This window comes from Mus caroli, chromosome 1 (genome assembly GCF_900094665.2).
Source record: "Mus caroli chromosome 1, CAROLI_EIJ_v1.1, whole genome shotgun sequence".
In the NCBI taxonomy this organism is placed as follows: Eukaryota; Metazoa; Chordata; class Mammalia; order Rodentia; family Muridae; genus Mus; species Mus caroli.
Genome location: NC_034570.1, coordinates 35,094,894 through 35,118,979, shown reverse-complemented (window position 1 = coordinate 35,118,979; position 24,086 = coordinate 35,094,894). Strand labels below are relative to the sequence as shown.

Sequence of the window (24,086 nt, the reverse complement as noted above, 5' to 3'; positions counted from 1 at the left end):
AGATCTTTTTTCATTTTGCATTTTCTTTGATTGTTGTGCNGATGTTCTCTATGGAATCTTCTGCACCTTAGATTCTCTCTTCCATCTCTTGTATTCTGTTGCTGATGCTAGCATCTATGGTTCCAGATTTCTTTCATAGTGTTTCTATCTCCAGCATTGCCTCACTTTGGGTTTTCTTTATTGTGTCTACGTCCCTTTTTAGGTCTTGTATGGTTTTGTTCATTTCCATCACCTGTTTGGATGCATTTTCCTGTTTTTCTTTAAGGACTTGTAACTCTTTAGCAGTATTCTTCTGTATTTCTCTAAGTGAGTTATTAAAGTCCTTCTTGATGTCCTCTACCATCAACATTAGATATGCCTTTAAATCCAGGTCTAGCTTTTCGGGTGTGTTGGGGTGCCCAGGACTGGCTGAGGTGGGAGTGCTGGGTTCTGATGATGGTAAGTGGTCTTGGTTTCTGTTAGTATGATTCTTACGTTTGCCTTTTGCCATCTGGTAATCTCTGCAGTTAGTTGTTATAGTTGTCTCTGGTTAGAGCTTGTTCCTCTCATGATTCTGTTAGCCTCTATCAGCAGACCTGGGAGACTAGCTCCCTCCTGAGTTTCAGTGGTTAGAGCATTCTCTGCAGGCAAGCTCTCCTCTTGCAGGGAAGGTGCACAGATATCTGGGGTTCAGACTTGCCTCCCAGCAAAAGATGAAGGCCTGAAACAGGGCCTGTCCCAGAAGCTGTTAGCTTCTGTAGTCCATGCTCTCACCTGTGCAGATTAGTCTTGGCGGGATCTGGGAACCAATGTGGCTCTCCCAGGTGCTACAGCAAAGTCCTCTGGGGCAGGGTGGACACCTCTCCTCTGGCAGGGAAGGTGCCCAGATGTCTAGAGCCCGAAACGGGGTCTACCTCAGTAGCTCTGTGGCTTCCGCATGTCCCAGAAGCTGTTAACTTCTGCAGTCCACACTCTCACCTGTGCAGACTAGTCTCTGCGGGATCCGGGAAGCAAGGTAGCTCCCCCAGATACTATAGCTCCTTTTTTTTTAATTAGGTATTTTCTTCATTTACATTTCCAATGCTATCCCAAAAGTCTCCCACTCTCCTGCCCCCCCCACTCCCACTTCTTGGCCCTGGAATTCCCCTGTACTTAAGCATATAAAGTTTGCAAGATCAATGGGCCTCTCTTTCCACTGATGGCCAACTAGGCCATCTTCTGATACATATGCAGCTAGAGACACGAGCTCCGGGGGGTACTGTTTAGTTCATATTGTTGTTCCACCTATAGGGTTGCAGATCCCTTTAGCTCCTTGGGTACTTTCTCTAGCTCCTCCATTGGGGGCCCTGTGATCCATCCAATAGCTGACTGTGAGCATCCACTTCTGTGTTTGCTAGGTCCAAGAATAGCCTCACAAGAGACAGCTATATCAGGGTTCTTTCAGCAAAATCTTGCTAGTGTATGCAATGGTGTCAGCATTTGAAGGCTGATTACTGAAATATTCTTAAAATTGGTTAAAAAAAACTTTAAAATGTCAAATTGCTTTTATTAAAAAATGGTTGTTTAATATGAGCATTGAAATTATTCTGAGGTTATTATATATACTGTACATTGAAAAAGATTAATAATTATATTAATATCATCAAGAACTGGAGTTTTCTGAATACAAAGGTTACCAACATAAAATTGATGACTAAGTAAAACTTGCAGTCTTTAGTGAAATTATTCTTTCAGAGTTGATTTCCTCGGCCCCCCTTCTCCGTCCACCCTCCTCCTTCCTTCCCACTCTCTCCTCTCCCACTCCCCATGTATTTGTCCTTGCTCTGTTTGGTTTAAGAAAACTTGATGATTTAAGACTCAGTAAACCTAAGGCTGGCTCCTCATCCCTGAATACAGTTTCTCCCTGGCAGCACATAAAGCTTCATACAGAGGTTTCTAAGACAAGGCTAGAGCAGCATAAGCCCAAAGCATCTTCTCCTGTCAGGAAACCACAACAGCAGAAGGAAATGATTGAAAGTCAGCAGCAGTGCCAAAGGACTTAGACGTCAACTTTAAAATGTCCCAAGCTGGACAGCTTGAGTGCCAGTAGATTACTGTTGATTAATAAGATGCGGTGTGCAGAAAACACCCATTTCTTATGATATGGCATAGCACGCACAGTGATGTCATAACATTAAAATACAGAGTGAAATAGCTCAGGCTATGGTGGGAGACAGGCTAAGCCTGGGAAGCTATTTAAATTTTTAATCCAATTGCAGATGTTTTAGAATATGTTGCATATTCCACCTGCTGTGTAAATTTGAACTGTTTGTAATCAATATTTAATAAAAATTTAAAAAGAGGCCGATGATTGAGTGCTTCCTGTTGCTCTTTTGTAATCTAAATGTAGATTCCCTCATGGTCATATTTTACTTTGCTGATAGCATGGTTTAAATGGATTGCTGTCGAAGTAACTACAAAGAGAGTCTAGAAACTATTTTAGAAAGTGGATGGCCTGCTTGGGCAGGTCATTTGAATGAGACTACCCTTACCTGAAAATACAGTTTGCTTACATATGTCAAAAACACAGCTTACAATGTCCACATGGTGGCGGCTGGAGCAGCTGCCTCAATGAACAGGGAACTTCTGCTGATCTTCTGATGATGGCAGTACTGAGGCTGATCCTTAGTGAGGATTCTGCAGGCCTGGTGGTGTGCCCAGCAAAAGTAAAAGTGTAGAATGTCGTAGGCTGCTGCTCAGCTTTCAGACTGTATATCCTGAGGGTATAGGCAGGTGTTTGAGGAGTCCCTCTGGGTTCCCAGTCAGTGTTATTTAGATACCCACTCTGAAGGACAGAATCATTCAATGTGTAGACACACAGTGTGTTTCCTGTCAATCTGAGAACTAGGGTTAATAGCCTTAACCATTGTTGTCAGGGACCTTTTTTCCTTTCCTCAGCATACACACTCCTAGCATCCAGCATCAGGGTCAAGAAAATAAGGTCTGTGCCTCTATATGATGGGTTTCCCCTGGAGTAACATGATTGAGAATCAAGATAACTCCACTGGGTGCCTTTGAGATCTTGTTAAATGATGTGTCTATATGGCTTATGGTGGAAGCTGGTCATCTTTCATCATGGAACAACTGTTTGAATAGTGTGCAGTGTATATGCATGTGTGAGTGTACACACATGTGTATAAATATGTTTGTTGTATGTGTATGTTTATAGATACCTGTGCACTTGTATGTAGTTAACATCAGTGTATTTTTGAGTCATTCCATATTTTACACTGAATCATGGTCTCTCACCAGAACCCAGAGCTCACTAATTGTTAGTGTAGTTAGCCAGATAGTTCCAGGGGTTCTTTGTCTCTGCTTCTTTTATGATGGGATTCCAGGTGGGCTGCCGTGACAACCTGACATTCACACAAATTTTCAGAGGCCTTTTTAGAGTGTCCCTCTATATTTACTATAGAAGTTAATTTTTTTTTAGACAGGTTTTGGACATCTCATCAGTCCACATTAGAGATGTCTACAAGCCTTAAACTATTTCCCCCTAGGGCCACCCTATGACCAAGATGGCTTCTACTCAGTTGATGATAAATCACTAGGAAAAAAATGTTAAGTCTAAAGGCATTGATGACCATTGTCCATCCAATGCCAGGCTCATTTCCTGCTCATATTAATAGCGACCAACTGGAGAACACACAAAACCAACTACATGGTAGGAAGGCAGTACTTCAATGGCACGGCTTCCTGTGTATGGATGGCAGTACCCTGTTCAGCCTAACATTCAGACTGCCATTCAAAACTGCTGCTCAGATCTGAGCTCACGAGTGATTAATTTCTTTAAGCACTGGACAACTCTGTTATATGGTTAATGTAAGATGTTCAGGAATGGGGATGCTCATCTGTGCCCAGGGATTCCTGGCTGCATGCATTTGGCATTTGCAAGATCACCAGCTCTGTCATCAACCCCTGTATTTTGAATGATTCTGGACATAGAGATGAAAAGTTCTGCTAGGGTGGGCTTTCTCATCTCTCTAAGATTGTATTTTTTTTCCTCCTAAACTATGATCTCTTCAGAAGTATTTTCTCTGGATCTTACTCTGTAAAATAGGCTCACTATGTAGCCAAGCCTGGCCTCTAGCTTACAGAAATCCTCCTATGTTAGCTTCCCAAGGCATAGATGAGCAGGCCTGCCTGGCTGGATTCTCTTTCCAAGTAGAATGTTAGTGGAGAGTTCAACATACAATATATAGATGTAGCGTCAATGTTTTATAATGGAGAAAAGGTGGGGTAAAGTGGAGGTACCTGGAGTCCAAGATATGTTTCCCCAGATCTGTATCTGCTATTCTTGACACCTCTGAGGTACCCAAGACTCACTCATGTAACAGCACAAAAGCCCACTGACATGTTCATGATCCGTTACTGAGCACACATACACCAAGTCGTAACAATTATATATATAAGCTAGGAGTGGCATTCTCTGAGTTTATATGTCTCCCACCAGAAACATAGTAGTTGGTTAGAAGCTCCCAGCCTGGGCTCTGACCGATATTTCTGTGGCACACGGATGCAGTAGGAAGGGGCCCTGTCCTTCCCACAGAACACACATAGACCATTTCCTGTTAGTTCTGTCGCTTGGTCACTCTGAAGAGCCTCCTTCTCCAAGCCCTGCTGCACTGTGCTAGAGATCACACATGCATGGAAGGTCCTTCTTGAAAATATGACTTTCCCTAGCTTTCATCTCTTCTTCAGAGCCACACTTCAGGAGCTGGTAGCTCCTGAGATCCTTCCCACCAGCCTCCACCCACACTCACACTTTTCTGAGTCCCTTGGCTGCCTTGTTACTGATCGTCGCCTCTCTAGTCTTCCCTCCATGTATCTTGGGGATGCTATGTAGAGTCATGTCTCACTTAGGATATGCTTTCATCTGGCTTTGTCTTTTTACCCCAAGCTGAATGGCGTATAAGGAGCCCTGAACACCCCCTTGCTCGTTCCCTATTCTGAGCCACGCCTAATGCCATTAGTGGCCTGAGTATATGGCATAACCAACCACATCCAGCTTGTACTTGAGGATGTTCTTGTGCAATCACAGGAGGGAAGTCATACCTGATATTATCAACATGGTCACAAGCCCAAGGCTGGGGAGGACATAGCACCTAGGGTGGGACCAACTATTGTTAAGTTGCTAACTGCCAATATTGTCAAAACGCCTTTTAAGTGTCTATGTTTATGCCTGCAGACCTTGGCTGCTCTCAACCTTGATTAAAGAAAGCTTTCTCTCTTTTTTTTTTTTTTTCGGTGAGTGGCAGTCAATGCAAAGAAAGACTTGTAAGGGATCAAAGTTCTGAGAGCAAGTGAATCTGAGTGCTCAGCCCTGAATTAGACATCTTTGTTAGCTCCACCTTGCCTCCTGACAAAGCTCAGGGGTCATCCTGGAAGAGGAGGCAGGAAGAATGGGAGAGCTGGAGATTTTACAGCAGCATAAGACCAAACCAGCCAACACTGCAGCATCCATGGGAAAGATGTCATGAGGTTTCTGGCTCTAACTGTCGGCAAGTGATAGCTGCTGGGAGAGATAGAATCAGTCTTCTCTGTAGATGTGGTTCCTAGTTAGTGTGTGCATGTTCTAGTGGGTGGCCCCATGCCTCATCTACAGGAAACACTAACTGGACTTAGGTTATTTAAAAAATGAGGACGATAATTACGTGGGGTACATTTTGGGGAAAGGGGAAAGTGGCAGGAGAGAATGGGTGTGTATATAATATTTCACTGTATATAAATATGAGGTTCTCAAAGAATAAATTTTTCAAAAATATACACACACGAGTGACAGGATTTTAAAATGATAGTTGCAGGTGGGCTGTATTAAATTTCCCTCAGCTCCTTAAAACAGGTGGGGATCCATGGTGAAAATCAGGCAGTGCAGTCTTCACCAAAACAAAGGAAAAGGATGTCAAGAAATCTCAGGACAAGTGAAAAGGACATCAAGAGATATTTCCAGTCTAATATATGTATTTGGCAGATTTAATACAAAATATATTTCATGTAAAATAAACTTCACATGTTGAACCTTGGCTGATAAAAGAACAAAGCAAAGTCTCAAACTCTACAAACTCTCTTCTGATTCTAGATTTTCACACACAGGTGTGGTGACATCAGATGTTGAATGAATTTACCTTCTTTTCTCAAGTCAGCCAAATAGCACATGAAGTTATGAGCTACAAAAAATTACTTAAGAATCCCCATTCTTATTTTTCTTTCTTTTTTTTTTTCTTTTGGTTTTTCAAGACAGGGTTTCCCTGTGTAGCCCTGGCTGTCCTGGAACTCACTCTGTAGACCAGACTGGCCTTGAACTCAGAAATCTGCCCACCTCTGCCTTCCGCGTGCTGGGATTAAAAGGCGTGTGCCACCATTGCCTGGCTCTTCTTGTTTTTCTGTTTTGTTGGGTTTGGTTTGGTTTGGTCTGGTTTTCCTAAAATCTACTGTGTCTGTTCAGAACAGTCTCTGCTCTAAACTTCCCTAGAATATTCTTGCTTCACCCAGGCATTTGCAAGGTCACAAGAAGCTTTGGGGGCTTCTCTGAATCTTCTTTTTCATACAAGGGCAGCATACTCCTACACACACACACACACACACACACACACACACACACACAGAGAGAGAGAGAGAGGCAGGTCCCACAGACAGCTGCTGTTTTGAACCATAGAGGAGGCCCCAGTGTGACAACTCCCTTTAGAGAAACAAAAGTGTCTTCCAGTGCTCAGAGATGCATATTTCAGCAGGAGGTGTTTGTGTGTGTGTGTGTGTGTGAGAGATTGTGTGTGTGTTCGTGTGTGTGTGTTTGTGTATGTATGTTTGTGTGTGTGATTGTATGTTTGTGTTTATGTGTGTTTCTGTTTGTGTGTGTGTTTGTGTATGTATGTTTGTGTGTATTTGTGTGTATATGTTTATGTGTATTGGTGTGTTTCTTCTGCTGTTTCTCCTCTGCCCTCTCCATTTGTCACTCCTATTTGCAGACCTATTTCCCCACCTGCTCTCTGGCTCCCATTCCTTCCACTGTGGAATCACTGAGCCAATGAATGAAGGCAGTGACTGCCATCAACAGTAAGAGCCATGTTTACAGAGTAGACTTTAGTCCCCTTGGGAACTAGCTGTATCTACTTTAAACTCTGATATTAGAGATGAGTAAACTGAAGTATGAGAAGTTGGATAAAATTCCAGAGCTCACAAAATCCAAGATTGTCCATCAAATTTGGCTGCACATACCACACTGTCAACTGCCACACCCAAAACTGCCTGCATGCCCAGGGCGTCAGAAATGGCTCGTAAAAACAACAAGCAATTGTTGTTTGTTTGCTACCGTTTAGCAGCTAATATGATCCTACAGATAAACATTTACACAAAGCCAACAAAAACTTAAAGCCACTAAAGTTGCAAGGCCCACTGAGTTCTCTGAATTTAAGCTTCTGTCTGCAATGAAGGATTTCAAGGGTTCCATTTCAAAGGATGTATGAAAAGGTTGAAGAAATAAGGAAGTTCTGCTTGACGTCTGACTGAGTTTCTAAGAACTACATTGCAACACCGAACTCATCCTGAAGCCAAGTTCCTGGAGCTTTCTCTCATCCCATTTCTCTTCTCTGTTTCCAGCTCTTTCTCTCACCTCTTGCACCTCCCAAGCCTGGGAGAGAGCCATGTACCCTTGAGATGCAGGAAAGATTGTTTCATAGAAAATGCCTCAGAGCGGGTAAAATTCTCCAGTTGGAATCCATTGTTAGTTGAAAAATTCTGAAGAGGTGCCTTATTTGGGGGGCATAAATCAGTTTGCCAGCCTACCTCCATCTTGGCTGAATGGAATGGGGTGCAAACAGCTCTAGGGCAGCGGTTCTCAACCTTCCTAATACTTAAACTCTTTAATACAGTTCTTCACACTGTGGTGAACCTCCCAACCATAAAACTTTTTTCGTTGCTACTTTGTAACTGTGATTTGGCTACAGTTATGAATCATAGCGTAAATCTTTTTTGGAGATAGAGGTTTGCCAAAGGGGTCACAACCCACAGGTTGGGAATCACTGCTCCAGAGGAAGAAAGAATAACAAACTGATTTCCTGTGAATCCCAAGGCCCCCCTCTATGAGTTCAGGATCACACTCAAGGCTCTGCTTCATCTGTGATGACCCGATGACAGCTCTCCTAACCGGGAGTGGGAGGTATAGTCACAAAATCCAGCCTTTTGAACCACAGCTACCGCTGTGAATAGGCACACGCATGACCTCTAGCAGCGCTTCACTTCCTGTTGACATCGAGCTCGTCTGGAGCTGAAGGTGCTGAGAGTACAGGCCACGCCTCCGATTCCTCTCTCCATGGCTTGACGGCTTTTGCGGGCATCAGGTAAAGAAGATTCTTCCAGAACCGTGAGTTCGGAGAGAGCGGACTGTCAGCCCTCCATTTTAGAACTCTGTAGGACTTCAGGAGTTTCAGCGACGGGGGGAGAAAGGTGATGTTGCTGGCTGGAGTAAACTCAATTAAGATGATCTTAATCTTCCTCTCCACCAGTGCTTCGTGGAGTCCACTCTCGAGCTCACGCCTGGCTCCGTTAGTCAGGTAACTCTGGCTGAGAACGATGATTAGCCTCCGGCTTTTCTCTATCAGTGAATGGATCTCGTCGACAACAGCTGGAAGGGCAAGATTTGCAACCATTCAGAGAACTAAACGGTGGACACAGAAGAAAAATATTGCATGCCCTTGGTTTATGATATTTAACTTTTGGCTGGACTACCAAGGCTTTCTTTAAAAATAAGACGTTTTTATCTGTTTTAGACACTGAGCAAAATAATCATCTTAATAACTATCACAGCGATCACTCACTTAACACTTATGCCTTCTTTAAAGCTTTGCGCCTATTGATTCGTTTCACCCCTACAGCAACCTCATAGAAAGGCTCTGTCACCCCCCACTTCGCCAAAGCACAGAGCAGTGAAGACCTTGCCTGCAGTCACGCAGCTGATGTGTCACAGACAGACAACCCAAATAAAGTACATTTTTATCATCTCTGATTTGTTTTTCATTTATGTAGGAAGGTTAAAGATTTCTAACAATACCTTAAGCTGACCCAAAACACCGATTATTTTATACCAGAGGTGGGCTTTCCCTAAACGGCTGGGTAGTAACGCTTCATTTCTTCCTTCCTATGCAGCAGCTCACACAGACAATGTGCTAATGACATTTGTATTTGGCTGTGGCTAGGTAACCATGGCTAGCTATACATGCCAAGCCTCGCTCTGGACCCCAGAGAGTTCAATCTAGCCTAGTGATAATTCAGCGTATGCAAAAAAAAAAAAAAAAAAAAAAAAAAAAAAAAAGTTTTTTTTAAATTAGGAATTTATAAGGAATTGAAAAATATATAATGCAATGGTAGTAAAACCATGGGTCCATATTTTAGAAATAACATTGTACCTTCTAGATACCAAGCACACCAGCATGGCCTGCATCTCACCAGCAATGCTGCACCTTGTCAGAAGTAGTTTACCTCCAATCGGTACTGAACTTATTCTTTGTGCACTTACCCCCATTTTGCTTTCTGCTTTGTGCTGTGGGGAGAATATAAAGCTACTTCCTATTTACTGTGACATTTTCTTTCTGGCTCAATTTAACGCAGGTGTGGCACATAATAAATATAGGATGAATGAATGAATTATGGTGACAATGAAGACTGTGCTTTTCTTCTCTCTTCCTCCTCCTCTTCCCCCAGTTCTGTCTCTTCCTTCAAATTCTCTTGTGCCACCTTCTTCTCCTGGTTCTCTTCTTCCTTTTCCTCCTCCTCCTCCTCCTCTTCCTCTCCTTCTCTTCCTCCTTCTCCAGTGTCTCTTCTGCCATCTTCTCCAGTTCTCTTCCCCTTCTTCTCCTCCTCTACATCTTCCTCTCTTCTCTTCCTTCCTCTCTTCCTCCTTTTCCTTCCTCTCTTCCTCCTTCTTTCTCTCTTCCTCCTTCCCCTCCTTCTTTCTCTCTTACTCCTCCTTCCTCTCTTCCTCCTTCCCCTCTTTCTTCATCTCTTCCTCCTTCTCTTCCTCCTCTTTCTCCTTCTACACCTTCCTCTCTTCCTCTTTCCCCCACCTCTTCTTCTCTCCCTCTGCCTCCTTCTTCTGCTCTTCCTCCTTCTCCTTTTTATTCCTTTCTTCCTCCTTCCCTACCTTCTTCCCCTCTTCCACCTCCTCCTTCCTCTCTTCCTCTTTCCCCTCCTCCTTCCTCTCTTCCTCTTTCCCCTCCTTCTTCCTTTCTTCTTCCTTCTTATCCTTCTTCCCCTTTCTTCATCTCTTCCTCCTTCTTCCTCTCTTCCTCCTTCTTTCCCTTCTTACTCCTACTCCTTCCTCTCTTCCTTCTCCTCCTTCCTCTAATCCTGTTCCCTCCTCCTTCCTCTCTTCCTTCTTCTCCCCTTCTCTTCCTCTTTCTCTTTCCCCTCCTTCTCCTTCTCTTCCTCATTAATTTACTTAACATGCATGTGTGCCATGCCTACATGTGTATATGTGCACACAGAGGTCAGAGTTTGACCTTGAGTGCCTTCCTGGCTTGCCTTCCATGTGGTTTATTGAAACAGGGTCTGGGAAAAAGAAATGCCTGTGCCTTTTCTTAGGTATCAGACCTGTGATGCAGAATGAAAGGGTCAATGAGGAAAGGCTGGAATGATTTTCTCAATATTTGTTACTGTGTGATAATGAAAAGTTGGCTAACCAGACTGACCTGGTTAACTAATAACTAGTCATGAACTGACCTGATTTCTCCTGGCTTAAAGGACTTTGGCCATATGTGTATCCTTAAGGTAAAAAGATAAGCAATCATCTCCCTAAAAGAATTATCTTCATTAGCTGTCTGTCCAGGACTCCCTTTCTTACCTCCGCCAGGTACCACATCTCTTTCAAATATGCATAACTTATACCCAAACTGTTTCTCCAGGACCCTGGGCAACGTCTCCACAGCAAAAGTATACTCTTCTTTATTCTCAGGATGACACTCTTTCAGGTAAGACACAAAGGCATCATATGTTTTACCGTCTAGGAGACAAGGTGGACTCTTTTAATTTGTGATTATGGGAAAAAATTAAGTAAAATCCTGTGTGAAACTTATACAAAGAGAATAGAATTATTGGTTATCAAATTTCAGGTTCATACCAAGCAAGCAGTGATCTTTTTAAATCCTCTGCTTTAAGACTTCCACATGGGGGTGGGGAGGGAGGGAGGGAGGGAGGGAGAGAGAGAGAGAGAGAGAGAGAGAGAGAGAGAGAGAGAGAGAGAGAACTAATAATCATGATATTAAGGCATATATATATATATATATATATATATATATATATCAGAAGATCTTCATTCCAGGATTGGGAAGTAAGTTACACCCTCACTCATTCACTTCAGTCAACTCTACCACACCAGTACTGGGGGTTTCACTCTCTAAAGGCCTTTAAAACATAATATCAAGGTAAAGTAAAATATAAGATACACAAATCAAACTGAGACTGTACCCCAGAGCATGGAAGAAATAATAAAGGTTCTTGGAAGAAGATGCTAGCAACAATGAAAAAGGAGGCCATTGATTTAGAGGAAAGCATTGAGAAGCCTATCAGAGACATGAAATTGTAACTATAATCTAACACACACACACACCTAGGGTATCAAATGTCAAGAGGAAAATCTATGATCCTCTGAAAGCTTTGCAGTGATCCTTGAGTGGGCTCCCATCCGGTTCTTGATAATGGAACAGTATTTAGACATCTGGGAGAACAGTGGAGAAGAAAACAAGTCACCTAACTAACAAAGACAATTCATTCTCTCCCCTGGGTGAGTGAACGCATATGTGATTCTCCTTTTGGTTTCATGCAGTCTATGGAAGAGGCACATCCAACCTGACAGGACTAAAAAGAAACAAGTTCACGGATGAAAAAAAATCCTGCAACACAGATGAAGATGAACAAGATTGACCAGCGAAAGAAGAGGGACCTCCGTGGTGACATTACATCAACAAGGGGAGTTTGAGTAATGTCCTCCATTGTGTAAGTGCTGCAGATGGGGCAGCAGAGTGATGGCAGTCTGGTGTTCATCTTTACCACACAAAAACTTCGTAGATGGCTAAGGAGCTAGATCTTCACCAACTAAATTGAAAGGTAAACATAGCTGGGTCTCTTATTAAAATAAGATGGGATGGAACAACTCTGGGTCTATTCTTTTATAGGCCATGCTGTCTAAACCCAATGGCCTGGCCCTATTTCTTCACAATCAAGTTCACAAATCAATGCTTTCTCTGTCTGGCCAAAGTTTGCTCAGTTCTCACAGTATGCTCTTCCACCAATGTGTTAGGAGCAATTGCTGATCTAAAGCAACCGGTTTGGCAGAATTGCACGTGTAAGAAAATTTGGATAAAGATTACAGAATCCTATGCTCATCAAATGTAGGAAAGATGGGTGACCATAAAACTAGCTGTTATTGTAACCAGTAAGCACTGCCTCTGGGCGATGCTTTTAGATGGCTGTGAACTATAGCTACTGTCCAGGCAACGAGGAAATGAGCTTTTGTAAATGTTTTTATCAAGTCAGTGACAAAAATAGGCAGCAGCTGGTAAATAAGTAAAGGATCATTTCTCACAACCAAGATATAACTGACCGTGGGAAACAGAAAGGCAACCCCATGTGTAGCCGTAGCACATGCAACATGCCTTTGTTCTTATGCATGAAGAACTAGTTCCCAACTATTAATTGACTTCAAGTTTCCTATTTCAAGTAATTATTTTATGATATAAATCAGCTAATTTTCATCACAATTTATTTTTATATGTGGATAGTGAGATGCTTGGTGGAAAACCTGATTTCCTGGTGGTTAATACTTTTGATCTCTAATTAACAATACTATCACTATATAACTAATAATGAGTTAGCAGAACCATCGTTTCTCCAACTATATGCATCAATTGATTGTGTTTTAGTAGTCTTTGGCTCGTTGGTTCTTTTCCTGTTCTGTTAAAGCAAAAAGCATAGTGTTGGCAACCAAGTTTTCTTTCCTAGACAATTTCTGCCCTTGGTACAGACTGCACCTGGCCATGGAACTCACTTTGACTGAAGGTGCTTAGAGCATGTTCCTGAGTGTTTCTGCGCACTCTATACTTACTGTGATATGTATGCCTTGAAAAAAAATGACTGGGGCTAGGAATATGGCTGAGTGAGTGTGAGTTCTTGTCACTTTACAGAAACCCTGGGTTCAATTCCCAGCATTCACATGGTGACTGACAACCATCAGTGGCTTCAGTTCCAATCAGATGCCCTCTTCTCCCTTCTGCAGGCTCTTGCACACATGTGGTGCACAGATACACACTCAGGCACACACATATAAAATAAAATCAATGAGTTTAGATAATTAAAAAAATAACAAAAAAATCAAAACAAGGTTGTTTAAATTGGGTCAAACAAAATTGACAAAAATATTATGGAAACTCAAGAGAACGGTTATTTAATGCCCATTTAAATACAAATATTATTATTTCTGAGCAGAAACCATGGAGAAAAAGCCATACACAGACTTTTTACTTCACTGTCTCATATCCTTTCAAAGGAAGATCACATATATGCAGGCTGAGCATCATAGTCGCCAAGCCTACTAGCTGTTAATACTAAGTTTGTAAACATAAAAAAATGATATGAAGTTCTATTATACTATAGTAGAAACAAAATAAGTTTTAAAAATCTCAGAGAAGTGTACTCGAAAATCACTTCATATCATGCGGTTAAAGGATCCTTTGTCCTTATAACCCCAAAACCAGATACCAAAAGAAGTAAAGATATATTGGGCCTCCCACATAGCCACACCACAAAAAGCAAAGATTGATGACGACATGGGGTCTTTACCTTTCTCAATAGAGATCCCAAAGGAACCTCACCTAAGATATAAATAGTGTCTGGAAAGAAGATGAAAAACAAAACAAAACAAAAAGCCAGAAAGCCCAGTGCAAAAGGGGCCAAGAGGATATGTTGAAAAAGAAGATACACACACAAACATCAAATATATGAAAGGTTGCTTGTGTTTTTAACATCATAAAATGAAATACAATTTAAATCTACGCAGTTTCAAATTCTCATCTATTAAACAGACCAGAATTTGAGAGCGTGTGGGTGAGAGTATGAGGAAAGTCAATGCCATCCTTGCAGGGCAAACATAAAACTTTCAGGAAGGAAGGCAATGGGGTAACACCTGTCAAAGCTCCAGGGGCATTACTGAGAGCATCCCTGCGGCAATACAGCATGACTGGAGGCAATGGAGGGATGACTTTATTCAGCACAACATCTCTATAATAGCAAGGAGGCAAGAGCACAAACACCCACCCATCTGAAGGAGAGGACATAGAGTTTACATAGAAGCAAGTTACTGATGACCACCTGCTGTGAGCGCACCTACCTGTAACCCCAGTACTTGGGAGATGGAGGCAAGATGATATTTAGCCATGTGGAGGTCAGCCTGGGCAACATGAGACTCTATCTCAAAGACAGGCAGACAACCAATCAGGCAGGCAGGCAGGCAGACAGACAGACTGACTGACAGACAGACAGACAGGCAGAACAACTGACCAACACACTCATGCATGCATGCATGGAGAGAGAGAGAGAGAGACAGACAGACAGACAGACAGACAGACATGCAAGCAGGGTCTGAGCACCCTGAAAGATGAGGGATTCCTTCAATAGCATGAACAGATACATAAGAAATGATAAAGCAAAAACTGAAAATAGTAAAGTAGGGAAACTAAACCAAGAATTTTTTTAAAGGCAGCATGAAGTAAGAATCCATATTAATAACTCACTGGATATAATAGCATGTGGGGGACATGGTAGGAATCAGAGACTGGACGAGACAGGGGAGGTCTCCTGCTGTATATTTACAAATTTTGAATTTGATTTCTGTGAAGTAATTTTTTTTTCTATTAAACACATGAGTGCGCGCGCGACACACACCCACACCCACACACCACAGAATTAGGTTAATTTTTCAGAGCATAATAATTTTGAAATTCACTTTTAAAAGCATTGAGAAGCATAAAACATTAGACACGATAGCGGATGGGTCTAGGAGACTGAAACAGAGATCTTTGTTTCTCCCCACATTCCTCCAAGTCCATTATTTGATCCCTTTCCCAGTTCAAATGATGAAAAGGATGAATGAAAATTCAATAAAAACAAATTTTATTGGGTATAAAATGGTCTTCTTGAGTGTGTAGTGGTGTGTGTGTGTGTGTGTGTGTGTAAACACACTCTGACTGACAGCACGAGACATGTGAGGAGACAGTTCACAGACATGAGACATCAGAAGAAACACATCTGTTTTCTCACAAACAAGTATAGGGTTGTATGTCGCCTGTTTCAGTGTAACCCACACAGAGTAATCCCTGACTCCAGGCTGGGAACAAGGCTCAGAGATCATTAGTGGGATCATCCAAATAAAAGGAAGACCAGTGTTTCTTTCCTTTGCAGGGTACAGGCACAAAAACATGAGCTAGGGAGCCCCTCTCACAGCAGCATATTACCTGTTAGTGTCTCGTCTCTTTCCGCTATGCGCCTATAGAACAGAACCAAGTCAACTTTATAAATGACACACAAAATCACCCCACACACTGCTGCCACAGAGGCGAGAACAACCACAGTTACTCCTCCTGTAAAGACATGGCCTGGAATATCAGGTGTTTCTGCAGGAAAAAAAAAAGAGAGAGAGAAACAGGGAAATCATGACCCAAAGGCATGTGGCCGACATTTTAGAGTTCTGGTGGTCAGTTCTTGCCCTTGACAGACAGCAGGTGTCTGTCTCCCCACGTGCTTCCATACTCCCCCTAGCTCCCCACACTCCTGCTGGTAGTCTACAGTGGGAAATCTTTTTACTCCAACTTGTCAACGTGCCCAAGGATATCCAATATACTCTTAGGCAATATACTCTTCAAAACAGTTATGTCCCCCAGATCGATTCAGTTTGTATTCACCATAGATAAATACAATAGAGCCAGGAGGGGTATAAAAAATAATAATAATTCTTAGCAGCCATCCAAGAAAGTGCCGATGGCTGAACAGGGTCAAAACCTGGGGAGGTGGGCAGGAGAGATAACTTAGCAGTTAAAAGTACTTGACGCTGAGGTCTAGTACTTGGCGCTGATGGTTCTCAGCATCTTCTTTTGGCTCCCAACATCTGCAATTCCAGTTCCAGGGGAAATCTGAGTCCCTCTTCTAGCTTATGTGGACACCAGGATCACACGTTGTATACATGATTACTACCCATACCCAGAAAATATAAAAGCCTTTTGACCCTGATATTTTTATTTAGCTGAGGTTAAATGTTAATCGCATTTTATTTCCTCATTTGACCAACAACCTTTTATTGATTCACAGTATACTTATTTTTATAATGATTCTATTTTTTTGTAAGTGTAGACAATGCTGTAGCAACTCCCTACCTATGCGTTACCTTTTTCCCTTTCCTTCGCCTATTCTCCAGGAGGAAACACTAATGATGTAGGGATTTCCACGTCAGACAGTATAAGCCTCACTGAAGATTTTACCCTCCTACGTGGCACGCTTTTAAGAGATAATCTTTCCAATAAAATCAGTCATTCCATTAAGTAAACAATTATGCATATTTAAAAAGCAAACTCTTAGAGGTCGTACTCTGGAGTTCCTACAACTTTGAGAGAGATCTGTGAATTTCTGATGCTCCAGAGACAGGCAGATCCTGTTTCTCCGGTGACATATGTGACCTGAGAGGAGCAAGGAGGGGCAGAAGCTCTGAGGAGCTCTGCAAGTGGTGTTGAGCTGGTACTGGGCAGTGTCCAGGAAACACAAACAGCATCAGGTAACGGAAGAAACAGATTGTGTTTCTGCTTCACAAGTGCGCAGATCATACAACTGCTGCTCACGTGACAAGAGAGGCTGATGAAGGAGTGAAGCACGTGGGTCTAGACCTATAAGCTATGGCTTTTGTCACCTCGCTGTGTGACCTGGGATGAAAGCTTGCTGTTGAGACTCTCTGAAATCACAGTGAAAGCCAACACCAAGCCTCTCATACCTTTTCTCACCAAGACGAAGCTCTTGGTGTCTGTGGCTTCTTCGTTGGCCACGGTGCAATTATATAAAACATTGAGATAGTTTTCAGTAATTTTCTGAAATCTCAGTATTTTTGAAGCATGCAGTTTGCCTTCAGAAGTCCTGTAACATAAGAAGATAATTTATCAACAGGCTTTGTTCGTGAGCCATAAGTCTACCCAGGAGACGGGAAATTATATGTTTAAAATATTGAAAGGAAGCATCAGTTATGTTTCTGTTTCTGGTGTGAATTAAAATTAGTTTCCCGATTCCCCCAAGGAGCAACAGAGTTCACAGCATGGTACACTTTTCCTCCTTCGCTTTTCTATATCTCCCTCCCAAGGACTTGGAATTCATTCCACACCACCACCCCTACTAACTGTGGCCAGCCAGCTCTGCAGTCTGTATCTTTCATTGCTCTAAGTGAATCTTGCGCAGCCAGAGTCTAGGAAGAAAAGTATCCATTCCTGTATCCATTTCTGTATCCATTCCTCTGTTGAAGGACATCTGGGTTGTTTCCAGCTTCTGGATATTATAAATAAGGCTGCTATGAACATAGTCATCAACCAAGGCACTATTGTGGATGCCAAGAAGTGCTTGGCATCCAAGCACTTCTGTTTAGCTTACAGTCCAAAGGCATGCTCTAGCAGGGCCTCTGGGCTACATTCTATCATGGCAGTAACATCTGTGGACTTATAAATGATCTTTCTCTTCCATGCTTTAAAGTCATCAGAATTCAATCACAGGTACTCCGCTCTTGTGGAGGTTTGAATAAGAACAGTCCCATTTGGCTTATATATTTGAATAACTGGTCACCAGGGAGTGGCACTATTTGAAAGGATTAAGAGGTGTAGCCTTGTGGGAGGAAGTATGTCATTGAAGGTGGGCTTCTAGGTTTCAAAGAGCCCTTTCTAAGCCGAGTCTAGCTCTTCTTGTTGCTCAGCTCTCTCTCTCACACTCTCTCTCTCTCTCTCTCTCTCTCTCTCTCTCTCTCTCTCTCCCTCTCTCTCCCTCTCTCTCCCTCTCTCTCCCTCTCTCTTCAGTACCACTTCTCCCTGTATCTCTCATATCCCCTTCCAAGACGATAATGGACTAAGCCTTTGACATTGTAAGCAAGCCCCAATTAGATGCCCTTTTTATTGGATATTTTCTTTATTTACATTTCAAATGTTATCTATCCCCTTTCCCAGTTCTCCTCCATCTCTCTGCTTCTATGAGGGTGCTCCCCTACCCACCTACCCACATTGGCATTCCCCTACAATGGGGCATAGAGCCTTCACAGGACCAAGGGCCTCTCCTCCCACTGATGCCTGTCAAGGCCATCCTCTGCTACATATGCAGCTGGAGCCATGGGTCCCTCCATGTGTACTCTTCAGTTGATGGCTAAGTCCCTGGGAGCTCTGGGGATGGGGTCTGGTTGGTTGATATTGTCATTCTTCCTATGGGGCTGCAAACCCCTTCAGCTCCTTCAGTCCTTTTTCTAACTCCTCCATTGGGGACCCTGTACTCAGTCCAGCAGTTGGCTGTGAGCATCCACCTCTGTATCTGTCAGGATCTGGCAGAGCCTCTCAGGAGACAGCTACATCAGGCTCCTTTGAGCAAGCACTTCTTGGCATCCACAATAGTGCCTGGGTTGATGACTATGTTCATAGCAGCCTTATTTATAATATCCAGAAGCTGGAAACAACCCAGATGTCCTTCAACAGAGGAATGGATACAGAAAATGTGGTACATTTTAGTGGAGTACTACTCAGCTATTAAAAACAATGAGTACATGAAATTTGCCGGCAAACTGATGGAACTAGAAAATATCGTCCTGAATGAGGTAACTCGGTCACAAAAGAACATACATGGTACGTACACACTGATAAGTGGATGGATATTAGCCCAAAAGCTCAGAATACCCAAAATACAATTGAAAGACCACATAAAGCTCAAGAAGAAGGAAGACCAAAGTATGATGCTTTGGTCCTTCTTAAAAGGGGGAACAAAATACTCATGGGAGCAAATTCAGAGACGAAGTGTGGAGTAAAAAAAAGAGTGAGTTGGTCATGATGTCTCTTCACAGCAACAGAATCCTGAGCAACACAACTACCCAATCCAGTCAAACCACACTGCAAAGGCCTCATCCTCTTAAGGACAGAATGGGTTTATTCTTCCATTCTCTATACATTCAAAAGACATTGGGAGTCAGACTCCTGTAAGAGCACAAGAGATGACAAATCACATCAAAGCGGGATCAACTGGATATTCTCAGTGGTTAAGAGAATGGACTTTGAGTACATACGCCATTTTGACTTTTATGGCACATTAATCAAAATAAAGCACTTGACATAGTTCCCAAAATCCAAGAAACTATGGCACCCTTTAATTGCTCTCTTACGAGGAGCTTGGTGACTTCACCCCTGACTTGGTGACTTCACTCTGACTAACTGGTACCGTTATAAAATGATGGAAAAATGCTCACTAACACTCTCAAAAGACTTTTTGCTTCAAGCTTAGATATGTACAGCAAATGTCCACATGATCGATAGGTAACATTGGAATATGGTAATGATGATGGTAAGCAAATTATAATTGTAGTTAAAGCTAACTTAAACATCCCATCAGCCACCCAGGAGCCCAGCCTCTCTTCTGCTGTGTGCACGTGCAAGTTTTACAGCACGCACCCAGGCGTCTCTTGCACGTCACGTGTACATACCATGTTGTTGTCTCCTTCCTGTATTCTTGCACATTAGGGTCTGAGCTGTCCTCCTTCCTGATGCTCCAATAAAACAGATCGTCTTTATTCAGTGAAGCACTGCAGTTCAGCTCCACATCCTTTCCTAGATAGAAGTTGACAGTCTCGGTTTTGAATTTAGAAACTCGGTAGAAGTTTCAAAATACAATCAGTGTGTGCTAAGTGACCTTTAAATATCATCACATTCAGAAAAATTAAAAATGAAGAAGTGCTTCATTTTAAACCAAGCCAATGTCTCTCTAAAACTACCAGAAAAACAAGATAGGTATACCATACAAACCAATTACCTAAAATAAGAAAGGCATTGCTGCACAGGGGAAAGAACAAGAAATGGTGAGATTAAAGTGTAGGTAGGAAAGTTCTCTTCCAGGTAAGGAGTCCCTTGGAGTTGAAATAAGCAGGAGTCTTATAAAGCAGAGAGTCCAGTTCTGGGTATATGGGGGCAGCTGCACATCTCTCTCGAATATCAGTAAGGGCTGGGGTAGCATGAGGCTACAGAGACATGTTTCCAGTGGGACCATAGGAGAGCAAGTAGTGTCGCTCAGCCAGGATGTAAGGGATTCATGACTCCCTTACAGCCAACAAATTGTGTGTGATTGAGTATATGGGTCAATTAGATAGGTATATGAATTAAGCATTGGCTGAAAATAAGATACGAGGAAATTTATTTTAAAACAATTCTTTGTTATACACATAATTTTTATTAAAGACAAAAGCAAATCTGTATGCTAATGAGATGTGTGCTTGTTTGTTTTTTTCTGTAAATAATTAAACATTGGCTGAATAATTGGTAATTCATGCTTCTGAAACATCTTCAATGTTACTTAGAAATATTCAAATTTTGATTTTATAATCATCAAAGATGAGACAACTTTACATAATTATGTAATACAAAATGACAGAAATATATTTAGGGACCTTTCAGAAATTCTATTCTGATCCTGAACTAAAATTCCTCCAACAATTTTTTAGAAAATCAAATTCAAGTCTGCAACTCAAACAGCCAATTTCAAAAAGAAACACCCTAACACAATACAACCCGAGGGTTCACTAACAATACAAGTTCAGGAATGACTGGAGGGGAACACTAAAGGTTTTTGTTATCTGATTGGTTTTCTTTGTTTTGTTTTCTGTAATTAAACCATTATGATTCTATAAGACTGCAAGCCTTTATCTGCACAGTAAAGAGACTGAACCTCCTAAGGCACACACATCTTGACTCTGGGACACGATGTTCAGTCCTCTGCTGAGATGTTATACAGGAAGGCATGCCTGGTACATAGTGTGCATGTGTGCATGTGTGCTCAGAACAGAGCACACAGTGAGGTTGTACAAGTCAGCTCTAGTGACTGCTCCTGGAAACATCTTGGCTTCTTTGCAGTTTTGGCTTGGAATTTCCTGTCATTGTGCAATCAGAAAGCTTGTTTTTGCCAGATTCCTCAAGGTCCTCACATTCACCTATACAGCTCTATGTGTGGTCTCAACTCACACCTTAAGAAGCGGTGTTCTAGTGGCAAAGATTTACAACAAACATGAGAATATAATTCTCTCTGACCCCAGCTATTTAAGTGCACAACAGATTGGATATAGCACTCTGCTCCCAGCCACCTCAGCTGAGTTCTGAGCAGACTGAGAGAATTGTGAGTTGCTTGGCCTGTGTGTCAGTTATTCAGTCGGTACCATAGAGGCAATATTCTCATACTTAATAGAAAACTGTATCTCAAGTCACTTAGCTCAATATAAGGCTTAGAATGTATAAATTTATTTCATTCCTTCCTGGTTTTTATGTTTGAAAGAAATTACCTAATTGTACATGGGGAATCTTAAGAGCGGCCTAGACCAGCAGTTCTAACCTGTGAATTGTGACTCCTTAGGGAATAAAGGACCCTTTCACACTGGTTGCCTAAGGCCATCCTCCATGTCAGATATTTATATTATAGCTGTAGTAAAATTATAGTTATGAGGTAACAACAAAATAATTTTATGGTTGGGGGTCACCACAACATGAGGAACTGTATTAAAGGGTTGCAGCATTAGGAAGAGTGAGAATCACAGCATTAAACAAACCCTGAAAGTTCAGCCAATTCCATGTATGGCCAAATATTTAAACCATAGAACAAGCTTGATTTATTCCTCCAGAGTATTATCACCAAATTTTCATGTTTTGAAAAGTCAATAGAGGAAAAATCGGGGGGCCTAAAACCATGGCTGAGAGCGAAGTCTACAAGCCATAGACAGCCCCCTGATATTGAACAGAAGACTCATTTAACTGGTCTAAAAGAGTCAATAGTCAAACAGTAGCATGCTTTTCCTCATTTTGTTATATTCCTCAATAAATATATAATGAGTCATATCCGCCAACAGTGAGCCAGATTTACTCTTGAGAACACGATAATGGCCCCATTTATAAATTCAGAAAGCACACTTTGTAAAACATACCTAGTTCTACACCAACCTTCTCACACTTTGGTCCTAAAATAGCTGGAGTTACTTTACTCTTTCCTAGAAGGAAAATAGCAAACAAACAAAACCATTAGAATTGCCTCCAGTTTCTCTAGGACATCTATCTGTTGGAATGTGATCATTCCATGTAACAAAGATTCCAACACTGCATTTCTTGATTATCCATGATTTTATTTTCTGTGGTTTAAGTGGCCCAAAAAATGTTAAACAGAAGAATAACTTGTGTACCACTCTCAGGTTTCCATCCCATTCTATCCAAACTAGGACCTGAATCATCCCCGTGTTCAGTGCATCCTTGCATTATATACTTCCAGCCTAATCATCGTGGTATCATGGTACTTGTCTTCAAATAACCTGTGTTCTACTTCATCATGACCACAAAGCACAAACTAGTGACTTTGACAATTTTGTTTCAGCATATTACTATATTTTATTATTAAGTTTTGTTGCTAATCTGCTGTGCCTAATTTATAAACTAAATTTTACCACGGGCATGTATGTATAAAGAAACATAGCATGTATCAGTTTGGGTTCCAAATATGGTGTCAGGAGCTACACTAGGGTTTTAAGAATTATCTGTGAGTAACTGCAGTCATTGCCACATATTGACTTGTGTCATGATCTTATTAACTCTTCATTAACACAGCTCATAGAATTGAGCCTCCATTGCCCATTAGCTGTATGTTCCTATTGCTGAAAGCATCGTCCATCTAGTATCCTTTGAACTCAAAAATTGGCTTCTGCTCAGTGAACCTGAAGCCAAAGGAATGTCTGGTCAAGGGAGACTGCTGCCAGGTACTGAGAGGACCAGGTGTTTAGGACACAGAAGATGGACAGACACTGGGAAGCACTTGCCTACTTTACATCACCTCCCTCCATCTGTCCTTCTCTCACTAATGGACTTAACAGAATATATCAAGACTAGATGAACCAGGCATGGACTCTCCAGACCTAACCATATCCTGGGTGCCTTACCTGACTCTATCCAACTCTGCTGTACAAATCTGTAGTCCCGGTACAATTACTGTCCCTAGTGGTTTCTGGTCCTAACCTAAAGTATGTAAGCTTCTCCTATTCGTGTCATTATTGTCAAAATGGGTTAGGTGTTATGGGGTGGGTTTCTGATTACAAAGATGAGCCCAGCCCAGGTTTCCTGTCTCATTCATAGTCATTTACTCTCTAGTCAAGTGGAGGTTTTCTTTTCAAGGCTGGGGAAGTGACTTGGTGGACAGGAATGGTTGATGTGCTAGGATAGGACCTGAGTTTGAATCCCCAAAACCCATGTAACAAGCTAAGCATGACTACATATGCCTGTACCTTCAGCACCTGGGGAAAGAGACAGGCAGATCTTAGAAACTCCATGGTGAGTTAGTTCAGCCATATTAGTCAGTTCTTGGTTTAGCAAGAGATATGTCTCAAGGCAATGGCAGGTGATACAGACAGAAAGACATCTGATGTCCTGAACCACACAGCACATCATAGATACACTCTCACAGGTGATCCCTGGGTCTGGAATTTTCCATAACTGCCAGCCAAATAAACTTCTATGACTTATAATTGGCTCGGTCCATGGCACTCTGTTCTAGCAGAAGAATATGGTCAAAAGAAATTTGTAGGTGTGATTGCTTAAGGGATTAAGAAAGGGAAGTTATCTTGTATTGTCCAATCAGGCTATAAATATGTCTTCATGGGAAAGTCAGAAATGTCAGACTCTGGGAAATGCATATAATGAAGAAGAAGAAGAAGAAGAAGAAGAAGAAGAAGAAGAAGAAGAAGAAGAAGAAGAAGAAGAAGAAGAAGAAGAAGAAGAAGAAGAAGAAGAAGAAGA

At 41.9% G+C, this 24,086-nt stretch overlaps 1 protein-coding gene across 1 annotated transcript in view; it reads right to left on the bottom strand.

The window, feature by feature from the left end:
- Positions 1 to 15,157: 15,157 nt before the first annotated feature.
- The window catches only part of Il18r1 (interleukin 18 receptor 1), a 25,713-nt gene continuing 16,784 nt past the window's right edge, over positions 15,158 to 24,086 (bottom strand). The window contains exons 7-10 of the mRNA XM_021174573.1: positions 22,235 to 22,297; positions 19,757 to 19,880; positions 17,039 to 17,178; positions 15,158 to 15,674 (exon numbers count right to left, since the gene is read on the bottom strand). Of these exons, the coding sequence (XP_021030232.1) occupies positions 15,499 to 15,674; positions 17,039 to 17,178; positions 19,757 to 19,880; positions 22,235 to 22,297 (503 nt within the window). The 3' untranslated portion in view covers positions 15,158 to 15,498. The remainder of the gene's footprint in view (positions 15,675 to 17,038; positions 17,179 to 19,756; positions 19,881 to 22,234; positions 22,298 to 24,086) is intronic.